The 21533-nt window shown below is 41.8% G+C and overlaps 1 protein-coding gene across 4 annotated transcripts in view; it reads left to right on the forward strand.

The window, feature by feature from the left end:
• Positions 1 to 21533, forward strand: part of dip2ba (disco-interacting protein 2 homolog Ba) — a 72460-nt gene that overhangs the window by 11947 nt on the left and 38980 nt on the right. For all 4 annotated transcript variants that reach the window (XM_077553006.1, XM_077553027.1, XM_077553016.1 and 1 more), the window contains exons 2-3: positions 18060 to 18122; positions 21311 to 21466. In XM_077553006.1, the coding sequence (XP_077409132.1) occupies positions 18060 to 18122; positions 21311 to 21466 (219 nt within the window). The remainder of the gene's footprint in view (positions 1 to 18059; positions 18123 to 21310; positions 21467 to 21533) is intronic.

Below are 21533 nucleotides of genomic sequence, written 5' to 3' on the forward strand. Positions count from 1 at the left end.
TGTTGGAAAACCATTTCAGGTGACTACTCTTAAAGCTCGTTAAGGGAATGCCAAGAGGGTAAAATAAAAATCATCAGAGCAAAAAGTGACTATTTTGAAGAAACTAGAATATAAACATGTTTTAAATTATTTAATTTAAAGTACATAACTACTCCACATGTGCTCATTCATAGTTTTGATGCCTTCAGTGAGAATCTATAATGTAAATAGCCATGAAAATCAAGAAAATGCATTGCATGAGAAGATGTGTCCAAACTTTTGGCCTGTACTGTATATGGTAAATAATGATTTGGATACCTGTAACAGAGTTGTGCATTTGTCTTACTACCATGTCTAAATGAAGTTCCACTGGAGAACATAATGTTTTCTTTCCATATTTTTGGTTGCTGGTTCTCCTTGGTCACAATCCAAAAGAACTGACGTCTTTTTTGTGTAGTTTGTGGGCTACAGCCTGAGGTGCAGGCAGATGGTTGGACACTTAAGGCAGTATGACAACATATGTAAATGTTTGGAAGTCACATCATGTGGTTGTGGTGAATAGTTAATAATGGTGATACCCCCTCATAATCCTCTAGACATGCTGTAGGCGCAATAACTCACATGCCCTACTTAAACACAAATGTTCTGCATTCTCAGGGAAGGTTACATATAACCATAACATATAGTTTTTATTTTATTTAAGTTAATGAGCTAAAAACAACAGTTATTTTACAGATAATACAAGTCAGGCTATATTGCTTACTTTGGAACAGACAAAGTTTTGCCTGAGGATTATTATTTTTTTGCGCCTACACTTGTGACTTTGTACCCTATTTATACTGTACTTATGTATATCTTATATGCAATTGCTTTTATTTTGCCATGTTTGACTCTGCTGTCTGCAACCTGACTGGCATTGCAAATACTGTACCTAAACTGGATAAATAAAGGTTAAATAAATACACGACTTAGTTAACAACTCGAGTTTTTTAATCTTTTTAAATGTTTGCATGGCAAGTTTTTTTTTTTTTTTTTTTTTATGATGGTGGAGAACAAATTGTAGATTGCAACTGTTTATTTGTGCACCTAAAATACAAAACAAGCAAAGCCAGAAGCCGGGCTGAATTTTCAGTGCATGTCTGCAACCTGGCGGACATCTGCCTGGCTGTACATCATTTCTTGTCCTGACGAGTTCCTGGCTTGCAATGTCCATTTCACTGACTGAATCTATCCCTTGTGCGCTTTCCTGTTGACATAGAAATACAAAATTAATAACAGTTGGCAATACAAGTTCTACTAGTTACTGTAAGTAAAATGTCTTACCGACAGGTGAACACTGAATGACGGCTGCTGCTTGGTAGCATGATGATGAGCTCACACTTCAACATGTCCATCCACAACAGCTGTAAATTAAAACACATGCAGAAAAAATGTCACAGATTAGCATTAGAGGATATGTCTGTGATGTCTGCATACATTTGCATTTAATCTTCAACAGTTGGCTTTTTAATATTTATTCAGGTGCATTTTTATTTTATTTAATGTGCAATACATTTTATTTCAATCATTATTGGAGTATATTTTATGTTCTTATACCTAAGCGCAGTGTCTATATAGTTAAACTCTGCATATTACAGTGGATTACAATAACGAAATATACTTTCATCCATCAATTTTACAAGCAGCTTATTAATTGATTTAGCTAAATTGTTTTTATGAATACATGGAGTCTAAATGAGTGAAGCTTTTTTTGTTTTTTTTTGTAGGTAGGTAGAGGCTTTTTAGCTTTGGCATCAGCCTGTTGTATATAACTATAAATGCTGCTGATAATTGTTATACCGGTAAATAAAAGTATTTATGTTAATAATTGAATGGTACTTTCTTATATTAATTCTCTATCTTTTTACAAATATTTAGGTTATACATTAAGCAGGTAAACAATTTCAATGTGGTATGGTCATTAAAACACAGGCAATGGTGGTTGTTTGTTTGTTTTTTCCCGTGACCTGCAACTCACCACCGAGTATTGTTTTGTCATGCCCGGTGGGAAAAGATGGTCTTTTGCGACGCGAACCTTGTTTGTGACTGGCAATTCACCATTGAGTGTTACGGTGAGGGGAATAAGCTTCTATTTTGTAAACATGACTTTGTGGTGCTAACGCTAAGCTAACGCAGCACTAAGCTAACTCCCAGTGATGTGTGTTTGACTGGACAAAACGGCCGTCACGGCGGCGCAGCGAACTGGACGTGCTAATTTCTGTTATTCATATACTCTTGTAAATGTCTATAAGCAATCGTGGGGTTCACGGCAAGCCAAGAATTTGTCGTTCTGACCATTCATGGCAAAATAACGGTAGCAGGAGATTTGCCGGTCGCGGCAAAAATAACTACTGACTAAAAGACAATCACACGATTAAGTTGCTGTCAAGCGCCACACGAGGTAGCGAACTAAATGACAATATTACAAGTATTTCTGTAAGATTATTGTCATATTTACCTTTGTCTATCCGTGGCCTGCTGACTCTGTGGCGTCGAATTGCCCGTCCCATTCACTCATGTCATTTCCACTCCGGCTGCCGCTGTTGTGATCCATGAGTGTTTTATAGTCTTTGGTGTAACTTTGCAACTTTTTGGGGTCGTGTAAGCATTTTTGTTGTAGTAGTAGTAAATAGTGTAAATACTGTACACTCGCAGTAAAAAACAACAACAACTGTATGCTCGCAGTTAGGCTAATGGCGGCTGTGCACCCCCCCAAATTCAAACAACCTATCATCGTTTGTCTGCACAGCACGCCCAACCTGTGCCATCCAGGGTAGACGCCAAGTCTAAGTCAAAATACCCATCTCAGGCTTAGGAGCTTAGGTAGTACCGGTTCCGGCCCTCCCAGAACAAGATTTGTGTGTGAACGCAAACTTTCGACAAACTCCAGGGTACATAGGGAAGTTCCATCATTGGTTGTGAAAGCCCCTAATGTTTCCAGAGGTCTACCCTCAAAAGAAACACTGCAAATTTTGGTTTAAGGGTGTTTGACCAAATTACCTGGGTTCTCTTAATTCAGACGATCAGTAAATAATTCATAAGTCTTCAATGAACCGAACATTTAGGTTTTTTAAATGTATGAGGAAACCGAAGAAACCGGACAAAAACCCATGCAAGCATGGCTGTGAATTGTCCATAGTAGTACCTCTTGACTGTAAGGCAGATGTGCTAATCATATTTATAAGCTCTTCAAATGGTGTACAGTATAATTGCATTGTTGTAGCCCTGGAGTCACTGCTGATAGGTGTGTCTTCCACTCCTGGGCCTATCCATGCAGTGAAAGAACTTGTTTTGGGCTCCTCTCACACTTGGCTGTTTGTCAAGGTGACAGGTGTGATGAGAATGGTGATGAGTCAACACCAGAGAGTAATGACTGGCAGATTTTATAGCAGAAGTTCATTTCTATTTCTACCCCCACCTGGTGATTCACCAGTTGACGCATATTCTACTCTGAGCCGAAGGTTATTGTCGAGCATCCCTCTGACGTTTCATTACACAATCTCCTAACTCAGCTCTTTAGTGGCCAGCAGACATTTAGCCAGTGAGCCAGACAGTGACACACAGCACTACTTCGCACAACTTTCCTTTGGAATTTACACCCCTTCCTGGTTGATAGCCTTTTTCTGTGGTTTACAATATCAAGCAAGCCGAGGAATGCTCTAGTGCGTAAAAAAAAGACCCAGCCGGCAAAGCAAATTGGCAGTCACGGCCAAGCAGGAGAAAACAAGCATCTCTTTGACAGAAAAGTGCTGCCATTATTGTGGCGGCGGCCACCCTCTTAACATCTTGAGGAGTCAGTGCTCATATTGTGTAGTTGGAATGTTCCTGTATATTAATCTGTAGTACATTTGTTTTTTCAGCATTATGCAAGTTGCTTGTGTGTGAAATATCACATCCGGTTGGAAACTACCCTCCTCAAGCCCAGCAGCCCGCTGGCTGACCTGTTAAGAAAGTGCCAATAGCTTTGCATGCTCACATGTCACCATTTCAGAAATATGTTGACAAGCCTTTGACATCATTACTCTATCTTTGTTTAGTAAAGCCGGCTTCCTACAGCAAGAGAATTAGCCGGATTTTAGCTCCAAATCTCCCCTCCCGACAATCGTAAGGACGCGCCAAAATCCAAAAGATAATCTTAACAGAACACACACCGCCGTGTGAAGTGCTTAGACCGATCTCAGCCGTTTGGAACGGAAGGACATTTGGGCCATCCGACCTCAAATGGTGGATATTCAACATGTTGGATAGTTTTGGCCCGACTTCTCACCATGTGTGGTGTGCCCCGAGGACAAACAAGCATGCAGTCTGTTGACAGTGATGTACAACCAATCAGAAACGAGGTGCTGAGGAAGTGCGGTGAAAGTGCATAAATCAAATTCTAAAATAAATATATTATTGTTTTTTTTTAATGGTAATAATCAATGTAGTGGAACAACATTTATATGAGAAAAAGCACAAACAACTCACCTCCATATCACGCAGGTACAGTCCGTATTCGCGTTGTTTCCACCCTTTAGACCAGAGGTGGGCAATCTCGGTCCTCGAGGGCCGGAGTCCTGCAGGTTTTGGAGGTTTCTCACTTCCAACACAAGCTGATTCCAATCAACAGGATCGTTAATCGGGCTTATGCAGAGCTTGCTGATGAGCTGATCATATATCAGCTGTGTTGGAGAAGGGCAACATGCAAAACCTGCAGGACTCCGGCCCTTGATGCTCACCTCTGCTTTAGACCAACGTCTTTTTTTTGTGTCGCTTTTTTTTAGTGTTTACAGTCCTGCTAGTACGTCTTTTCTAGCCTCACGATCCACAAAGTGATGGCAAACTAACATTACATGCGGTATATCCGGTCGCGACACTTACATAAAAAAAAAATCTATATTTTAAATACATTTTCTTGGAAACTCCTTGGGTGGTGGCCAGTTTACTTGGGTGGTCCGCCCAAGTATTAACATGGTGTGGGAAACACTGGAGCTAGCACATCCTTTACTTCTATACTACATATACATCCAAAGGTGTGTGATCGTTGGTATGCACAATATTGCAAGAGTTGCACTGAGCCGAGTGGTCATATATTTCAATGAAGTGAAGCCACACTTTTAATCAGTGTACATATGCCACACGCTTGTGTGTACGTGCGCACCCACACTCCTTGGCTGGTTCTATGGACAAGGTTCACAAAAACGGTTCTTTGCTTCCTGATTATTTTTCATTGAATGCAGCGGTTAAGAAAATGGATGGATAGATGAATGGATGGAATTTTGTATTGAAATCAATCACGTGTCTATCGTGATACATATTGATATTGAATTATTGCCCAGCAATTGTAGAATGTCTTGTGTTTCCAGCATCCACTTAAGTTCTTAATGTGAAAGAACAAGCCTGCATGACTGGAAGGACAGGATGAGAACAAATGGTAAAGCCAGGGGTTCAGATTACATGGAAGACAATGGGCAATGGTCTTGGGCAGAGATGGGAAATCCAGGTCCAGACAGTAAAAACACTGCCACAGTTTGGCTTTAGCCACAGGTGCTTCTACTCAAACGGCAGGTAAGTTTACGACCTGTATTTAGGGCTGGGTGATATGGCCATTAAACAAAATCTTGAGTTTTTTTCAGTCATTCTGGATGCAACTGCCGGTTGAGTAGAATCATCTGTGGCTAAAGCCAAACGGTGGCAGGGTTTTTACTTTCTGGACCTGGATTTTCCATTTCTAATCATGGGTAAAAAAGTTCTCCTGCTGTGATTTGGTACACATCCACAAATCCACAATGGTTATGTGGTTCAGGGCATGGTTAGCACTAAGCAGGGTTATGAAAAGGCTAGTTAGTATTGTGTTATTGGGTCTCTGGAGTGCCTGGCCACTCATCAAGTGTAAACTTAAAGGGACAGTACTGTGAAAATCAACTTTTTGGAGCTTTTAGCCATGTTAAAATGCTAATTCCTCAGCAAAAACATCACCAAAGTGGTGTTTTCCTCCATTTGCCCCTCTATGAGAAATTCCAGGGCATTCTGCTCTCCAAGCACCAGCCCCTCCCAACCTGAGAAAACGAGCGGGTACTCACTCTACGACATCATCAGGTGAGGACCCACCCCCGCACCGCCTATGTTATTTTTCTCCTTTACCCCCTCCCCTCCTCCCCCACTCTAATTTCTTGCAGCAAAGAAGCCGTTTTGTTTCAAATCTTTATTGAAGAATTGAACATCCATCCAATTTCCACATATAAAGAAGACGCGGTTGTACTGCAAGGGCTGGACGGTCTTGCGTGGCCACTCAGGAGTATACTCAAATTCAGTTCCATAGAATTTTGTGGGTGGTGCGCGCAGCATCCAGTTTAGGACGAGAGGGGTGCAGCAACCACACAGGGAGAGGCGGGGTTATACTGAACTGGGCGTTTTACTTCCGCGTTAGAATAATAGACAGCAAAATACCTAATGTTTCCTAAAAAATTACATCGCTATGGTGTCTAAGGTAATATTTAATCATTATATACCTGGCTATTCGATTTGTATCACGATTCATAGGTCACGATTCGATACCGATTAATCCCGATACAAATCTATAAATTGATTATTGCGATTTTTTTTTAACTCAAATTTTGAAAATACTAATCAGTAAACTTGTACATGTACACTAAGATTTGTATGAAAATGTATTTATTTATCTGAAAATTCAGGTTGCAGTCTGTTTCATGTTTGAACACCACTGAAATAAAATATTAAGGCTTAATGTTCCATTAATATAACATTCTTCTATGCTTAACTCTTTGACTGCCAAAAACGTTAAATAACATTTAGTAAAATCCTACGGAGGACTGCCAAAGACGTTAAAAGACGTTCACTATGGGTTTTTTTTTGGAAACGGGTGGAGGAAAGCCTTGGCCAGCTGTGCTGAAAGTATCAAGCAGATCTAGTTAGTATAATGCCTATTATTGGGCACTAGATGGCAGCGATGACTCTCTTTGGACAAGATTGGGTAGGCGTCAGTAGAAGACGTGAGGCGGAGCTAGAGTGTTGAGGGGAGAATGGCTGAGGAAGCGAAAATGGCGACCGGTTGCAAGCAGCTCACGCTTGAGCATTTTTTTCAAAGACGAAAAGCATCGACCAATGCTAAAGAGCACATTGATGACGACGATGATGATGATGGTGACTCTGAGGTTGACGCCGAAGTTGGAAGCATTGACGCGGCGGCTATGATCACGTCATAAAGCCTCACCGGCTAGCGATGCTAACGCCGGAAAATGCGGAGCACAACCGACGACCGGTTGCAAGCAGCTCACGCTTGAGCATTTTTTTCAAAGACGAAAAGCATCGACCAATGCTAAAGAGCACATTGATGACGACGATGATGATGATGGTGACTCCGAGGTTGACGTTGAAGTTGGCGTTCAATCAGACGATGAGTACCCCGAGTCCAATGCATATTCATCGGAGGAGTGGGTACAGTCTGATCACGGAGAAGACACTGGTTCTGGACTACGATGCCAATATTACTTTAATGATTCTTTGTCCATGGTAGAGGTTTGTGCTGTTTTCTTTTTAAAATTAAAATGTATGGTTCATTGCGTAGTAGCACATTTGATGTCTTATTCGGCAGAAATTGCAAGGACTGTTTCCAAAATGCCAACCCACAAAATATTTATTATTTCACTCGCTTTGCAGAGTTGTGGCTGACTTTTGAATATTGGTCTTCCTAAATCTGCTCTGTGGAATTGTGCCAAGGGGTTGCCAGAGGTTCCCTCTTGGTGAAAGTCCTCAGCAAAGCCCTCAACAAGCTAATGTGTATCTCCACTCTTGGCCCATTGCATTGCATTGTGTTAAATATTGGCTCGTATTCATGGTCCCCTTAAATTCAACTGGCCTGAGAAAGCGCACATTCAACAATTGTTGTTACTCACTTCACATGTGTTGGGTGTGGTTCACATTTCTAATCAGCTCTCTGGGCTAATACAATTCCACCTATTGTGCCGCAAGGAATGGAAGCATTATTGATGTTACCACCGTACTGGTACCTTCAAGATAACAACCACCATCACCATGCGCATGCACGCACATACACACAGACATTTTGATGAAAGATATGCCTCAATCTTCATGGGAGTTTTTTGGGATATTATACTGTATGCATCATCATCATCATTTTCATCATTTTCCACCATGTAGACTTCCTCCCCTACTTCAAAAACAGGCACGATTTGTTCATTGTAGATTCTACAGTAAATTGTTGTTAAGTGTGAATCGAGCGTAAATGGTTGTTTGTCATTCTGTCACGGTGCGGCGTGGAGGACCCAAATGCAGGGAGGCAGGAGAACCACGGCAGGGATGCATGTAATGCTGAAAACTATTTATTTATTTAACTCTTTCACTGCCACTGACGTTTAAAGACGTCAAGTAAAAACCTACGCTTCACTGCCAATGACGTCAAAAGACGTCATCCAATGATTTTTTTATTTTTATTTTTTGAAACGGGTAGAAGAAACCCTTCCGCATGTCTGGTGAAAGTTTCAAGTCTGTCTGTTGTGCCTAATGACTATTTTTGGCCCCTAGAGGGCAGCGATGACTCTCTTTTGACAAGATCGGGTGGGCGTCAGTAGAGGCGGAGCTAGAGCGTCGAGCAGGAGATGAGAATGGAAGACAAAGGAAAAATGGCGGCCGGTCGCGAGGAGCTCACGCCCCAGCCGGGGGCCAAAGACCAAAATCATCGCTGAAAAAGCACATTGTTGACGACGATGATCATCATCGATGATGAAGATGAGGGTGGTGACTCCGTGGTTGAGAAGCATTGACGCGGCAGTAGAAGACGTTAGATGGAGCTAGATGGAGGAGGGAACGGGCAATGGCGAGCATTTGCAAGCAGCTCTACACTTACAAGACGAAAGGCATCGACCAACGCTAAAATAGTACATTGATGACGACGGTGATCATCCTCGATGATGATGAAGGTGAATCCGAGCTTGACGGCGAAATTGGAACCGCTGACGCGGCGGCTATGACGGTGTCGTAACGCGGAACGCAACCGAGCACGCACATGCGGACGTTCGATCGGACGACGGAGAGTGCCCCGAGTCCAATGCATATTCATCGGAGGAAGTGTGTACAGTCTGCTACTTGCTTTTTATTCCCCGGAAAAAAAGGCCGTCAAGAAAGTGTAACGTTTGCACGCAAAACGGACCAATGTGAAAGTGAAAGTAAACTGTTGTGCGAGTCCTGGCGTCTCCTTGCACGCAGGAGAGCGTTACAAAAGGAAAAACTGTATTTGAAACATCCACATAATTGTAAGTAGTACCACAGTTGCACACATTTGTAAATAGTTTGCGAAATTGTTTTGTCAAATTGTTACACTGTTGAATGGAAATAAACGTATTTTGCAATCAAAAAACACTTTTTCATTGTTGGTGAAAGCGTTTTACAGAAGTAAAGCACTATTTAGGTGTTTGTGGCATCATTCATGGACAAAAAGAAGTGTACAATTCACTAGAGTGCATGAAATAACATCGTTTCACAAAAAGCTCTTTTTCTCCGTTTTTTGTTTCAAAAGAGAGAATTTCGGTGAAAGTAACCATTTTCTATTGTTGATTACTGAAGAACGGAATAAGGTAGAAACAAACTTTTTTTTTCTGATGAAAGCCGAGAGTCCAATCTTTCATTTGGTAGTATGTGTGTTTCCATAGTCCAAACACAACATTTTCTGTGGACCTTGAAAGATCACTCAAAATGCTTAAATCGGCTGGCAGTGGGGACAACCCGTTTCTGAAAACGTCTGGCAGTGAAAGAGTTAACAAAAACACTACCAGGGGTACTGGGTAAACAAAACCAACAAAGATCTGAAAAGACCAAAATTCAAAGTAACAACAAAACACAAGAGTGGTGACAGCGACAATGGTCCAAACAAAACTGAACGAAACCAGCAAACTAAATACAAGCCAACTGACGAGACAACAAGAGACACCTGGACAAGACACAAGTGACTGGGGGAGATGATTGGATGACACAAGGGAACAGGATGACGAGTACAGGTGCAAACAAAACCTAACAAGCAAGACAGGACACCAATCATAACACATTCTATATGTGTCCTGTGATTGGCTGGCGACCTATCCCCATAAGTAGTCTTAGTACGGAACAGCAGCCTCTCAAGTTTTGCTCATGCACTAGCAGTAGGTGATTGAAGTCAATTGCCTTTGATTGGTCCACGTGTCGCATAAGTGCAGCAGAGACGATAGGGACATGAGTGCCTTGGGTGTTGTTTAGTTTGCAGTGTAGCCTACTTATTAAAAAAAAAAAGTGTACGTTTGAAGCCTGTTTTAAAAATAGCCCATTAGTGACTTAACATGGTACATGTTTCCAAATGTACCAATTTTTCTATATTTTGTTTAAAAACTGAACAGAATGTGTTACATGAAAAATTATGTTATTATTTCCCCAAATATTTCAAATAAGCACATTTTAGAGTTGTAATTTTAATACTTTGATATTTTTACTCATATTGGCTCATGCCTATTTATAAATTTTCCCGGTGTGTCTGTGAAAGCTGCTCCTTGCCCTGCAGTGCGTGCACATTTAGACCAGGTATGCATGCCGCTTGGTGGTAAACCAGAAGAGCTGCTAACAATTTTTTTTTTGCCATCCAGCGTAATAAACATATCATTTAGGTATAAATATGACTGTTACACTAAAAATGCAAGTAAATTAATGTAAAATATTTGGATATGTATCGCCTTGAAGATCATGTATTGGGTTACATATGCATCGCGATACGTATCGTATCGTAACCCCGTATCATATCGTGAGGTTGTTGGCAATACCCAGCCCTACTACTGGAATAGCTTTATGATTCACAATGAAATGATTTCCTTGATCATCTTGCACTTCTCTTGATTGAGCCACCCCAGTTGCCACTCCTCGTCCAAGTGGATCTTCTCCCCAGTGAACTCATGCGACAAAAGTCTTGCAAATGTGGCCACCCTGCGGCATGCTCCTGTTGTTTACAGCCCTGGATAATGTGACAAGATTGCTCATACTCATTTTTTATCTATAGTCGATTATACTTTATCTTTAGGGTTGAAATTGATCAGCCTATAAAACGTCTTGTCATCTATGTAGTTGTACATGCAGAGTGCTGAAGCCACCGAATTCTGCTGAATTCCATATACAATTTGAAGACCGTGCTTTTTTCCCCAATATTAAATGCTAGCCATCCTTAAAAAATAAATCTGAAAAATAAATTATTTGTGTCATCGTTTTATGGAATATTTATACTTCTTATGAGTAAATATCAAGAGAATCTTATTCTTTTCCTTTCGGCTTTTCCCTTCAGGGGTCGCCGCACCGAATCAGTTGCCTCCATCTAACCCTGTCCTCTGCATCCTCTGCTCTCACACCAACTACCTTCATGTCCTCTTTAACTACATCCATAAACCTCCTCTTTGGTCTTCTTCTAGACCCCCTGCCTGGCATTTGGAAACTCAACATCCTTCTGCCAATATACTCACTATCTCTCCTCTGGACATGTCAACCATCTCAGTCTGGCCTCTCTGACTTTATCTCCAAAGCCTCTAACATGTGCTGTCCCTCTGATGTACTCATTCCTGATTCTATCCATCCTGGTCACTCCCAACGAGAACCTCAGCATCTTTATCTCTGCCACCTCCACCTCCAGCTCTGCCTCCTGTCTTTTCCTCAGTGGCACTGTCTCCAGACCAAACAACATTGCTGGTCTCACCACAGGTTTATAAACCATTTCCTTTCAATTTAGCTGAATCTCTTCTATCACACGTCACACCTGACACTTTTCTCCACCCGTTCCAGCCTGCCTGCACACGTTTTTTCACTTATTTTCCATACTCTCCATTGCTCTGGACTGTTGACCCTAAATACGTAAACTCCTCCACCTTCTTGGTCTCTTCTCCCTGTAACCTCACTCTTCCACTTGGGTCCCTCACATTCACACACAGATACTTCATCTTGCCACGGCTAACTTTCATTCCCCTTCTTTCCAGGGCAAATCTCCACGCTTCTAGCTTCTCCTCCACCTGTTCCCTACACTCAATACGGAAATAATGTCATCAGCAAACATCATAGTCCTGTCATAAGCTTTATCCAGATCTACTAAGACACAATGCAGCTCCTTCTGACCTTCTCTGTACTTCTCTATCATCATCCTCAAAGCAAACACTGACTCTGTGGTACTCTTTTTTGGCATTAAACCATACTGCTGCTCCCAAATGTTCACCTCTGCCCTCAGTCTAGTTTCAACTACTCTTTCCCATAGCTTCATTGTGTGGCTTATTAGCTTTATTCCTCTGTAGTTGCCACAACTCTGTGTCCCACTTCTCCTCTATTCCTCAGACATCTTTTCACTATCTAAGATCCTGTTGAACAACTCAAGTCAGAAATTCTACTGCTACCTTTCCTAGACACTTCCATACCTCCACAGGTATATCATCAGGACCGAGTGCCTTTCCACTCTTCATCCTCTTCAATGCCCTTCTCACTTCATCCTTACTAATCTTTGCTACTTCCTGGTGTACAACAGTCACCTCTTCTACTCTTTGTTCTCTCTCATTTTCTTCATTCATCAACTTTTCAAAGTACTCTTTCCATCTTCGCATCACACCACTGGCATCTGTCGACACATTTCCATCCCTATAATTTATTACCCTAACCTGTTCCACGTCCTTCCCATCTCTGTCTCTTTGCCTTGCCAACCTGTATAGACCACTCTCTCTCTCCTTACTGTCCAACCTAGCGTACAAGTCATTGTAAGTCCCTTGTTTGGCCTTTGCCACTTCTACTTTCACCTTACGCTGCATTTCCCTGTACTCCTGTCTACTTTCTTCAGTCCTCTCAGTGTTACACTTCTTCTTAGCTAACCTCTTTCTCTGGATCCACTTCTGCACCTCCTCATTCCACCACCAAGTCTCCTTATCTCCTTTTCCTTCCAGATGACACACCAAGGTTGGATACCAAACTTGCCCATCATCTCCTCATCACATCTGTTTCCTGCACCAACATGTCCATTGAAGTCTGTACCGATGACAACTCTCTCACTTCTAGGGATGCACTGCATCATTTCATCAAAGTCCAACCAAAAGTTCTCCTTCTCCTCCAGCTCACATCCTACCTGTGGCGCATACCCACAAACAACATTGATCATTACACCTTCGATTCCTCATCACTCTCTGACACTCTCTTAACCTCCACGACATTCTTAACAAACTCCTCCTTCACAATAACTCCTACTCCATTTCTCTTCCTATCTACACCATGATAGAACAACTTGAACCCTGCTCCTAAACTTCTAGCTTTGCTCCCTTTCCACCTGGTCTGTTGAACACACAGTATGTCCACCTTTCTCCTCTGCATCATGCCAACCAGCTCTCTACCTTTTCCTGTCATAGTTCCAACATTCAAAGTCCCTAGTCTCAGTCATACATTCTTGGTGTTCCTCTTCTCTTTCTTCCTACAAACACACCTACAAACACACCTCCTCTCCTTCTTCGGCCCACAGTAGTCCAGTTTCCACTGGCTCCCTGTAGGCACCAATGGTTGTCGTTAACCCTGGCCTCGACCGATCCGGTATGGAAGTCATATATTTGATTTGCATGTTTGATACGTCAGATGCCCTTCCTTTTTTTTTTTGAGCTCAGTATTGTTCATTCGATTTGACATCATCATTGGTCTCCTTTTTAAAAAAATAAATAAATTTAAAAAAAATCCTTTTTTTTTAAAATATATATACATATATATACATATACACACATACATATATATATTTTTTTTGTATGTGGGTGAGCATGTGCGTGCGCGTGCGTGCATGCGTGTGTGTATTCATCAGTTCACCTAAAGCCCATTAAAAAAAATCCCATACTAATAATATAATATAATAATAAATTGCCAAATGCAGAAACATCAATGAAAGTTATCACGATGTAGTGGCTCTCGCTAACAGACAGAACTAAGTAACCAGAATTAGGTTAAAAAATTCTATATACGTAGACCATGTTTTTATAAATTTTGATATTTGGTTTTTATTTGAGGCCGATATTTTTTCCATTAAAATGTGATTTATGAGGAGGTTAGACCATTGGTCGATATTCAGAGTTTGTTTATTTTTCCAGTTAACAAGAATTGTTTTTTTAGCGATAGTAAGGGCTACAAGTGTAGATTGAAATTGTTTATGTGGTAAGTCAGTTGTTGTTAGGTCACCTAGCAAACACAAGTTTGGAGATAAAGGTATCCTATAGTCCAAGATAGCGGAAAGTTTTTCTAAGACTTTAGTCCAGAAATACATAACCGGAGTACATAACCATAAAGCATGAACATAAGTGTCTGTAGTGTTTTGTAAACATTGGAGACAAATGTCGGAGTCTGAGAGTCCCATTTTCTTCATCATATATTGAGTAATGTATGTTCTGTGAATAATTTTATATTGGATAAGTTGTAAATTTGTGTGTTTTGTCATTTTAAATGCGTTTTCACAAACTTGAATCCAAAAGTCAGATTCCGGTGCTATAGACAAGTCTGTCTCCCATTTCGAGATGGGTAAAGACATTTTATCAGTATACGAAAGTAACATATATTTTTTAAAGTTTTTTTGTTGTTGTCGGAGAAAGCTTGTTAATATCTTTAGCTAAAACAGGCGGTTGGAGCGTACCCCGAAGTGTTGGAATTTTTTTCTTTATCATATTTTTAACTTGTAGATAATGTAAAAAATTTCCGTTTTTTATATTGTATTTTTGGAGCAAAGATGTATATGATATAAACATATTATCTGAGAAGAGATGGTGGAGATGTGTAATTCCTTTCTGCTCCCACACACCTAAATAAAACGGTTGGTTGTTAAGTTGAAAGTTGGGGTTATGCCATAGGGGAGAGAGCCCACAGGGCTCCACTTGGGCTTTTGTCAATTCTAGTGCCTTCCACCAGGCAGTCACGGTGGCGGAAATCATTGGGTTTTTAAAACAATTATGTCGCTTAATCGATGTTGTAATAAAGAGTAAATCTCGAAGTCTGAGGTTTTTACAATCCTTCTGTTCTAGTTCCAGCCAACAGTTAGTGTCTCTGTTGGGTTGTGCCCATAGAACGATATATTGTAGCTGGTTAGCTATATAGTAGTACATGAAAATTTGGTGCCTCTAGACCACCTTTGGATTTACTTTTCTGAAGAGTAGATGCCCTTCCTGACACAACCCTCTGTATTTATTTCGGGCTTGGGACCGGCACAAGAAGACGCTGGCTTGTGCCCCCTTGCGGCTACATTAGTAAATATTGAGAGAATGGTGTATCTTTATTGTAGCATACTGTAATCATGGATATTATTCTCAGATCTGACAATGAAGGCCATTTGTTAGCTTGCATTAATAAACACCCCTTAACCTGTACCACCTGGGTATACACACATACTTGGCCATTTGTTGCTTTCTCTCAATTAGAATGGTGTTCTTCAATCAGCACATTTCTCCTTTCTAGAAATGATCTTGGTAGCACGCACACACAGGGTGGAGTAATGCTCATATCCTGTCCTCTAACCTCAGATTACATGCACACACAGTCACAGTACTGTTATCCCAGCGCCACATTCCTGCACTCCAAACGTCCAGCTTTCCCCTCTGTTTTGGCAGCAGCTGTCACCATCACAGAGCCAGTGTGGCCATGCCAGTCTGACCCTGTTGTTTTGCCCCACATCCATGACAGGCCCTCCTCTGTTTGCTAATAACCGACAACCCGCCCCTCTCCTGGCACTAACTGAGGATCAGGGGCGGACCTGACAGGACTCAGACTTCGAAACAATGACACTCCAGTCCACTACAATCCATGTGCACGTTGTTGTGCTGGCCTGGGTATTTGTGCCTCAGTTATGCGCCTTAGCATAAACAAATGTATGCGGCATATCTACAAGGCTAGGTTACATTTACTGAACATACCAAAACTGACATGTATGCACATGTGAGTTGTTAGATTTCTTTCTGAACTGGTGTTGTTGTTGTTGTTTTTTGTCTTGAGATACAAGTGACCCAAGTTTTGGATTTTTCAAGAGGAACCATCATTCATCTGATTTTTTTATTTTTGCTTTGACTTGTGAGCAGAAATTTGAGATAGGAGAGTTACATGATGAGAGTAAAGTATGGCTGGACGATATATTGTTTTTTGATTGAAAATGGCGGTTTCAGACAACATGATCACCAAAGATGTGTGGATTTTTATTTTTATTTTTTGTTTTGTATTTTTTCCCGGAGTTCTCCTGACTGGCCATCTATTTACACATGCATGCCGTCTCCTGTTTAAGATCACTGTCATTTGCGATCTCCAGCAGTTGATTTGTCCGATTTGCTCATAAAAGGGTCACAGATCCATTCTTTTGCAGTTTGTTGGTCTTTCTAGATAGGCACTAGGCAGTGGCACTCAAACCTTTGTAAAAGAAAAAATTCATGTTGGATATGTATAAAGTTCACTGTATAGTTGGCTCACATGGATGCCTTGCCTTTTTTGCAGTGCAAGATAATGAGTTCACTTTTGTCATTTTTCTCCTATCTGCAAGTGTTGTAATTATATTTAGATTATGGCATCAGAAGGAGGTTTCTGCGGACGCACCATGTCTATTCAACGACACTTGTATAAAACTAAACAATGTTCTGAGCCCTTGCCATGTGTTTGTTCAGCAGATTTAGTGTAAAGAGGATTATTATTAATATTATTATGACCGGCTGTGCATGGTTACCTTGGCCTTTTGTGAGGACTTATCGACTTATTCCACTTCTTTATAACCCCACTATCACTTTACAATTATACTGCAGGAAAAAAAAGCTTTACAAAAACCATTTGTGTTCAATGTGTTGCTTAAAAGGTTGAAGCACCACAACATAGATGTGTTAGCATTAAGCCAGTAGGGTGTTTTATTAGCCAGTTGTTTGGCTGTTTTGAATACACAAGGTGTAATTCTCTTTGTTTAATTTTTAGTTTGACAGTAAACTTCCCACTGAGAGTGGCATTAAACAGCTTAAAGCTCTTCTTTGATGAATTGTTTTATTTGCCAAACTAATGCTTATTGACAATTTTGAGCTTCGGTCACAAGTCAAAATGACGGTCAACTCAGTGGAAGGAAGCTCTCCGCTCGTTGAAAAGCATTGGACTTTCGTTCATTGTAATTTGATTTGTGAGGATTATTTTTATTTCAAAATGTGATGAAATGTCAGTTAACTGCTATAACAATCTGTTTGGTTTGTATGCTAGTCACAGGCAAAAGCAATACAATACACAGTTTGTTTTCACCGTGTAAAGGAACCATTTGCATTGCGTTGCATTCCAGAAATACCATAAATGCCTGGATGTTCCGAATTATCAAATGTAAAGTGTGTTGAGTTCAGTCACCAAACTAGAGTACCATCAGTCACATCTTAAGTCTGTGCTGGCAAGTCAAAGCAAAAAAAAAAAAAAAGTCAGCTAAAAGAGGGCTCATATATTGAAAAACTTCAATCGTATTTCAAGGCATGAGTGTATGATTTAAGATACATAGCCAGGACAACTGATTCTGAAGGCCTGGACAGATCAGATTGATATAGTAGCACAGAGAGGCTGAAATCTGGTTAAGGGGTGGGGGGGGGGGGGGGAGATTAAGATCCACAAACACAAACTGTAAGCAGTGCAGTCAAGTAAACAAAATAAACTGTTAGTTACATGGACCAACACTATGGGCGGGCCATTTTGGCCCACCAAGATGTTTGTGCATGAGCATGAAACACTCCACAGTTTCTTAGGGGTTTGGGGGTGGACTGGTACCGTCCTTGAGCTTGGCACCAAGGCTGCAGTTACGCTTTGGGCCAGAGGTGACAGTCGCAAGTAAAAAAAAAAAGACAAACTCGGCAATGCACCTTGGTGCATTTGATCAGACCGAGCGCCAGGAGTTGTTCAGGTCATAGGGGTGTTCTTGCTCCGCTTGACGGATGTGGATGCACACTGTGCACGTGCGTGCGTCACTACAGTGAATTTTGTGCAGCAATAGGGATACAAGTATAACAGTATGGCATTTTTGTCTTTTCTTCTAGGTGACATCACACAGAAAGGCTTTGAGAAGAAGAAAGCCAAGCTTCTGGCCTCCTGTTTGCCCAGTAAGATCGCCCACCGAATTGTCAGCTTCCATGTTTTTTGTTACACAGTTCATCCATTAAAACTTTTACATATTACCATATTTAGATATACTCTATGATCATAGACACGTGGGGCCTTATTTATAAAACTGTTGCGTGACAACCTGCTCAGAAAAGTAGGCCTACATACAAACGAACGAAACGCAAAACTCATGTACGCAGAATAAAATTTAGATTTATAAAACCATGCTTAGACATACATACGCACATCTGAAAGCAATTTCCCTTTATAAATGTGACACATCCCAACCGGTGTGCACAGCTGATTCAACGCCGTTCCCCGCCCTAAGTTTACCTATTTCACCCCATATTAGGCAATGCAAATCTACTCATTAATGGATTTGCGTATTAATAAGCATCACGTGATGGGGATCATCAAATTAAAACAATGGATGACGGACAGGGAAAGGCAAGAAAGAAGGCTAACTTCACCATGATGCAGGCTACATTACATTTTTGTGTGAATAATAAAACCAATCTTCATCAATCTTATTGTCTTTACTTAATGCACAATAGGGAAATTGAGTTGTCACTGCAGAGGCAAAAATTAGGTCGCCTCTTTATTGTTGTTATTATTATTAGTATCTATTATTATTCCCAATGTGTTGCTTATGGATCTTCATCGAACATCACCACGGCTGTGTGGACTGGTTTGTGAACGCTTATGACAGACTTTATTGACGCATTTCTTTCCTTTATTTATTTATTTGCTGTACAAAACATCAAGCTCCATAGCAAAGATGCTTGTTCCTGACTGTATTCTAGCTAATTTTTTATCCGTATGGTCTCGTGTCAATATAATAGCTTTATGTAGCCTTTTATACTGCAATGACATTTGTGCCGACAGGCGGGTGAAATTACTGTAGGCACGATGATATAATGTGTGCAGTATTTGTCCACATATGTTGTCATTATTATGATTTATTGTATGAGGCTTTTTCAAGATAGGTGATCAATGAGAGAAAACAAGTGTTTAATTAAGTTAATTCATGTGCTTTCTGCCCTGCGGCATGCTTGTGACATTGAAGCAAGTCTGCAGCAAAAAAAACATTAATGTGACCCAACAATCAGCATACATGGCGTTCGAGGAATCGAAATACACCACAAAGCTGTTGGTGTCACTGTTTTCCCAAATTGCGTACGGGAGATCCAGACTTAACATGGCGGCGCGTAAAGTTTAACGTTCAGTTTGTTTTCTCTAAATACCACCTTTGGTGCAGTAATGTTCGTACTTAGAGTTTTGGCCTGATTTTGATCGTACGCAAGCTTTATAGATGAGGCCTCTGGTGTGTGTTTTATCGTGCTCTGCTTTGTAAAACTTAACCAATAATGTCAATGTTCAGTGTGAATTTGTCAAATTTTGACACATCATCTCTGATACTCTGTCACACTGTAGTGGACATTATTAAAATTACAGACAAAAACTGCTCCACCTGGTGTATCAAGTTCATTTTAGCTCAGGGGCCACATTCACCCCAATTTAAGGTCAACTATGCTGGACCAGAATTTTGGTGACAACTTCGACGGACAACTAAAGTGAGAAGATCTGGGAACTATTCAGAAAGCAGTTATCCTCTTGTTGAGTGAACAGCCCCCATGCCCCTCCAACATCACCCCAGTATCTCTTTATCCATCTGAGGTGGCATATCCCCAAAGAACTTGGATTCCCAAGAAAACCACACTAGTTTCATGCTCTCTGCTAATACAGGAAGTTATGTTCAGAAGTTTTATTGCACTGGTAAATTAAGAGGTGCTCATAGTGTATCGTGCAGCATTTATTTGTATATATTATATATTATTATATATTCAGCCTCCATCTGCTATTTCTCCAGATCTGGGCTATAATAGTTTTTGATCTTACCCATTCATCCATCCATGCATACATTTACTACCGCTTATCCGTTGTCGGATCGTGGGGGCAGAAGTTTTAGGAGAGAAGCCCAGACTTCCCTGTCCCAAGCCACTTCAACCAGCTCCTCCAACGGGATCCCAAGGCGTTCCCAGGCCAGCCGAGAGTCATAGTCTATCCAGCGTGTCCTGGGTCGTCCCTGGGGCCTCTCGCCGGTGGGACATGCCCGGAACACCTCTCCAGGGAGGCGTCCAGGAGGTATCCAAACCAGATGGGCGGCTCGACCCTGAGTCCCTCCCGGATGACCGAGCTTCACACCGTATCTCTAAGGGAGAGCCCGGACACCCAACGGAGGAAACCCATTTCGGCCGCTTGTATCCGGGATCTTGTTCTTTCGGTCACAACCCACATCTTGTGGCCATAGGTGAGGGTAGGAAAGTAGATCGACCGGTAAATCGAGAGCTTCGCCTTTTGGCTCAGCTCCTTCTTCACCACCACAGACCGATACAGAGTCCGCATTACTGCAGACGCTGCACCGATCCGCCTGTCGATCTCCCGCTCCCTCCTGCCCTCACTCGTGAACAAGACTCCTCCACTTGGGGCAGGATCTCCTCCCCCACCCGGAAAGAGCACGCCACCCTTTTCCGTCTGAGGACCATGGTCTCAGATTTGGAGGTGCTGATCCTCATCCCAACCGTTCGACTGCGAACCGCGAACCACACTCTGCTGCGAACCGCTCCAGTGAGAGTTGGAGATCATGGCTTGATGAAGCACCTGCAAAAAGCAGAGATGCTATACTGAGGCCACCAAACTGGACCACCTCAACGCTTCGGCTGCGCCTAGAAATTCTGTCCATAAAAGCTATGAACAGAATCGGTGACAAAGGGCAGCCTTGGTGAAGTCCAACCCTCACTGGGAATGAATCCAACTTACTGCTGGCAATGCGGACCAAACTGTGACATCGGTTGTACAGGGACCGAACAGCCCGTATCAGGGGGCTCCGTACCCCGTACTCCGGAAGCACCCCCTTCAGGACTCCCCGAGGGACACGGTCAAACGCATTCTCCACATCCACAAAACACATGTAGACCAGTTGGGCGAACTCCCATGCACCCTCGAGGACCCTGCCGAGGTAGAGCTGATCCACTGTTCCACGGCTGGGATGAATATCACTGCTCCTCCCGAATCCAAGATTCCAATCCCGACAGACCCTCCATTCCAGCACCCCTGAATAGACCTTACCAGGGAGGCTGAGGAGTTTGATCCCGCTATAGTTATAACTGTAGAATTCTTGCTCCAGATGCAGATGTGACTCTGCCAGATGTGCAGCTTTCTGGTGGCCACAGCAGTGAACCCACGCCGAGTCCTGAAGCCCCGAGCCCCTCCACATCTTCTGCCTCCAGACACCATCGTGCACACCGGAGTGGAGGGACCAGAGATGAGCGCTACAGATCAGGTACAAACAAACCACAAAGCTTCTGATGTAATGTTTATTATAGTTTACAGAATTATTTTCTCATTCT

Source organism: Vanacampus margaritifer, chromosome 1, assembly GCF_051991255.1.
Source record: "Vanacampus margaritifer isolate UIUO_Vmar chromosome 1, RoL_Vmar_1.0, whole genome shotgun sequence".
Lineage (NCBI taxonomy): Eukaryota > Metazoa > Chordata > Actinopteri > Syngnathiformes > Syngnathidae > Vanacampus > Vanacampus margaritifer.